Genomic DNA, 3,592 nt, shown 5'->3' on the forward strand with positions numbered 1-3,592 from the left:
ACCATCTGCCAGGCCGTCTCAACCTGGTCCTGACGCCCTTTCCCGACTCGCCGCGACAACAGACGACGAGGCTCAGCGTGCCTTTCGGGAGGAACCCGTCCTCAATGCCTTCTGGGACAGAGATGCGATAGGTAACGGCATGCCGACACAGGACGTGGACACGGACCGTGTTCTTAACATAGCAGAGGCAGTCATGGATGGCAAAATAAGAAACGAGCTCATCCAGGCCTACGGACAAGATACAGTATATGGTCGGCTGATCCGAGAGCTCGCCACAGTCAATGGATGCAAGCCCCGAAAGGACAACGAGGGCGTCGTCAATGCTTCCAAGCCGGGCCATACCTTTAGAGTGGCAAACGGTCTTTTGTACAACAGAGACAGTGAGGGTACAGAGCGACTCGTTGTGCCCTTTGGCATGATCAAACCTTCCTGGCGGAAGCACACGACAACAAACACCACTTTGGCTGACAGCGCATAACTACAGGTCTAGATGGAGTCCACTTTAGAAATAAGAGGTCTGCCCCTTGCCAAGGCCACGGGCACGCCCTGGCAATACCGACACGAGGCACAACGCCCTCCTAACCATCACCTGCAAGACGAGCAAGCGGTCCATGATCATCCCGGGCCACGATACCTACTCGGCCTCGGACTGGGCCATGTCTTGACCCGCCAATTCCTCATGGCCGATTGGCCCTGCCCTCGCGCCATTATCTTCGATAGGGACCGGAAGTTCATTGGAAGCTTCTGACAAGGTCTGGCGGTCCTTCGGGACGAAATTAAATATGACCACGGCCTACCACCCCAGGCAGATGGTCAATCCGAACGCAAGAACCAATTGGTTGAACTCGCCATCCGTTTCCACGCGCAAGAACACTCACAGACGTGGGTCGATATCATTCCAGCTCTGCAGTGGGACCTCAACAATTCTCGGGTGTCATCCATCGACAGTGTCACGTGACGCACGGTCTTCCTGGTGACAGCTCCGCGTTCGCGGTGGCCCACGTCCTGGCCCTGTAGGCCTGGTCGTAACAATCCTGCGTGTGCTCGGCGGGGTATCATCTGTTAGGTGGGCTGAGCTCGCTAAAATGCGTTTGGTGCCGGGAGATTCACGACAAGGGGGCGTCACCAGAGCTTGTGATGCCCCGGAACTGTTGGTCATGCACCCTTTTAACCTTCCTTCGGTATCCACACCATCAAGTCCATGCAGCTACCAGCTGGCAAGATTTACGTCAAACCCCCTGGGCTTCAACTGCGGTGCATGGGGGCGCTCGCTGTCGGTGCCAGAGGCTTGCTCGTGAATGCCCAATTAGAACGCGACCACCAAGTGTAACGCGTTAGGCACCAGGTCGACTGTCGCGTTAGCACAAATAACATATACCTCCACCAGTCCTCCCACTCTCCGTTCCTGAACAATAGGGTGGCACTTTCGTTGCTTTAGCAAATACGAGCCTGTTGTGCGGCTGCATCGCCGCCGCCTCGCCGAGAGATTGGGAGGGCCTTATGGTAGACGGATGTGGATTTTGGCGCCGTTGTGTGCTAGTTTGATATGATAATGTAGATTTGAAAAAAGAAAAGCTGTACATTAAAGCCATTAAGCATTCACAATATTGATCACCCTCGCAGCTTGCCGCCAGTGGCTCACCCGGCGAAGGCTTAGCCCGCCGTCCCGGCCTCCTGCTCCTCCTGAGTGGGGAGCATTTCGAGCATGATCTTCCGTATTTCCCTCCTCAAAGCGGGCGCATCTACAGTGAAATCGGGTGACTTTCCGCCGAGGATGGCCTGAACGAAGCCGCCTGGATCCGCTAGCAGGGCTTCAACGTAAGAGATCAGGTACACGCCACAATCAAATTCGTTGGACTGCTGTGGGACCTTGCCAGCAGTAAATGTAAATGTAGGAGACATTCCAGCTCTCAGCTTCTTTTTATCCAAGAGCTCGCAGCGTAGGTACTTCTCCAAGCGCTCGCAATCCTGTTTGTGCTCTAAGCCAAGAGAATCGAGAGTAATGATTTTTAGTTCTTCCAGATTTGGGGGGATGCAGATTACCGCAACCCACCAGTGGTTGGCTTGGTTGATAGGGACAACGAGAAAGCGGTGCTTGAAAATGTCGACCCTGGACGTCCAACGTTTAACCCTGTCGTAGTTGATCAATTTGCCATTAGTGGACTTCAGCGCGCTGTAAAAGAACGAATCGAGAAAGTAGAAGCTATCCGCGGCATCCGTCCCTAGGGAGTGCAGGTATCGTAGATATGAGTAGATGATATTGTCGTTGAGGAACCGGCCTTCATCGAGGCGAGTAATGTCTCCTTGGTAGATCGTTGTTCTACGGCGCTTCTTGTCAGGGCCAGGGATCCAGCGGCCTAACGGAAGCGATGGAGGCATCTTTAGTTTGGGGTTAACGCTAAGTACAATATACCGTAATGCGGGAAGCAGGGCTTACTGGAGTAATATTCATTTCTATGTTCCTCTTCCCACGTGGTAGCTCTATGGCAAAACTGGCTACTTCGACGCCGTCGACATTGAGCTGGAACCGGATGTGATCATCGCTGACGAGCTGCTCGCTCTCGGTGGCCTTGCCTCGGGCGCCCTTCGCGGGGGGCGTCGCGGAGCTGGGGCGGCGCTCCTCGGACGCAGGCGGCCCTGCGGGCGAGGGCGTGCTCGCCCTGGCGGGGGTACCGGGGCCGCTCCTCCTGCTGGGGGTGGTGGCGGTGGTAGCCCTTGTCTTTTGGTCGCCTGTGCCGCCGCTCTCGCGGCCGTGCGTCGCGGGCGGCGCCTCTGAGCTGGCTGTTGCCGCGCCGCCGGGCGACACCCTAGTCCTCCTAGGCGGGCGGCCGCGGCCGCGGCCGGCGGTTGTGGGTTTGGTTGTGCTTGCGGGTGTGGTTGCGGTTGAGGTGTTGCTGGTTGATGCTGTTGTTGCGGCGGCGCTGCGACCCTGCTTCTCGGGCGTAAGCTGCCTGGTCAGGCCGTTTGTGCGCAGGTAATCGAGCACGAGCGTCTCGCTGGACCGGAGTATAACGTCAAGCGGCTCCCAACTGGCGGATCCGTCCGTGGGGTCGGCCGTGTAGCCGACCCAGTGTATTAATAGCTTGGGCACCTTGTCCGGCTTGTGGCCCAGGATCTGAAAGACGCGGTAAGTGGCGCACTTGATGGTGTCCTCGCGCGCTTGGTTGAACGAGCTCCAGTACTCTATCAGTTTTTTCTCGTTAATGCGTTGTATCCGCTCCTCGGGCACCTTTCGTTCCGTGTTGTCGGTCGAGCGCTTCGTCGTCAGCGTTACGGTGCTGTCCTTGCGGTTGATATCCCACCCCACGATGGTGTCTAAGCCGTCGTCGTAATCTGGTGCCTCCTCCTGGGAACCGGCTTGCGCGCCTGCGATGCGCGCACGCGAGTTAGCACAAACACTATAGGCCGTCACGAGGCAAAGTAATGTAACCTACCTGCTTCAGTTGGCTTCGCCATCATAGAGCCGACAACTTTACGGGCGAGCTCAGCTAGGACGACATCTTTCTCCTTGCCCCCGCTGGGATTGGATGGCTCCGGCACATCGGCCGAGTGTTTGCCGGGCTGACTGGCATCAGTGTCTAAGTCAATGACT

At 56.8% G+C, this 3,592-nt stretch overlaps 2 protein-coding genes across 2 annotated transcripts; one reads left to right on the top strand and one right to left on the bottom strand.

The window, feature by feature from the left end:
- Window positions 1-139: 139 nt before the first annotated feature.
- GGTG_14273 (hypothetical protein) lies at window positions 140-1,646 on the top strand (the record flags this gene model as incomplete). Its single annotated transcript, XM_009232200.1, has 1 exon — window positions 140-1,646. The coding sequence occupies one exon, from the start codon at window positions 140-142 to the stop codon at window positions 476-478; it is 339 nt and encodes a 112-aa protein (XP_009230464.1). The 3' UTR covers window positions 479-1,646.
- Window positions 1,647-1,653: 7 nt separating this feature from the next.
- On the bottom strand, window positions 1,654-3,456 carry GGTG_14274 (hypothetical protein; the record flags this gene model as incomplete). The annotated part of the gene is made up of 3 exons (XM_009232201.1): window positions 1,654-2,379; window positions 2,438-3,366; window positions 3,435-3,456. The coding sequence occupies 3 exons, from the start codon at window positions 3,454-3,456 to the stop codon at window positions 1,654-1,656; spliced, it is 1,677 nt and encodes a 558-aa protein (XP_009230465.1).
- Between the last annotated feature and the right edge of the window lie 136 nt (window positions 3,457-3,592).

Source organism: Gaeumannomyces tritici (genome assembly GCF_000145635.1).
Source record: "Gaeumannomyces tritici R3-111a-1 unplaced genomic scaffold supercont2.213, whole genome shotgun sequence".
Classification (NCBI taxonomy): domain Eukaryota; kingdom Fungi; phylum Ascomycota; class Sordariomycetes; order Magnaporthales; family Magnaporthaceae; genus Gaeumannomyces; species Gaeumannomyces tritici.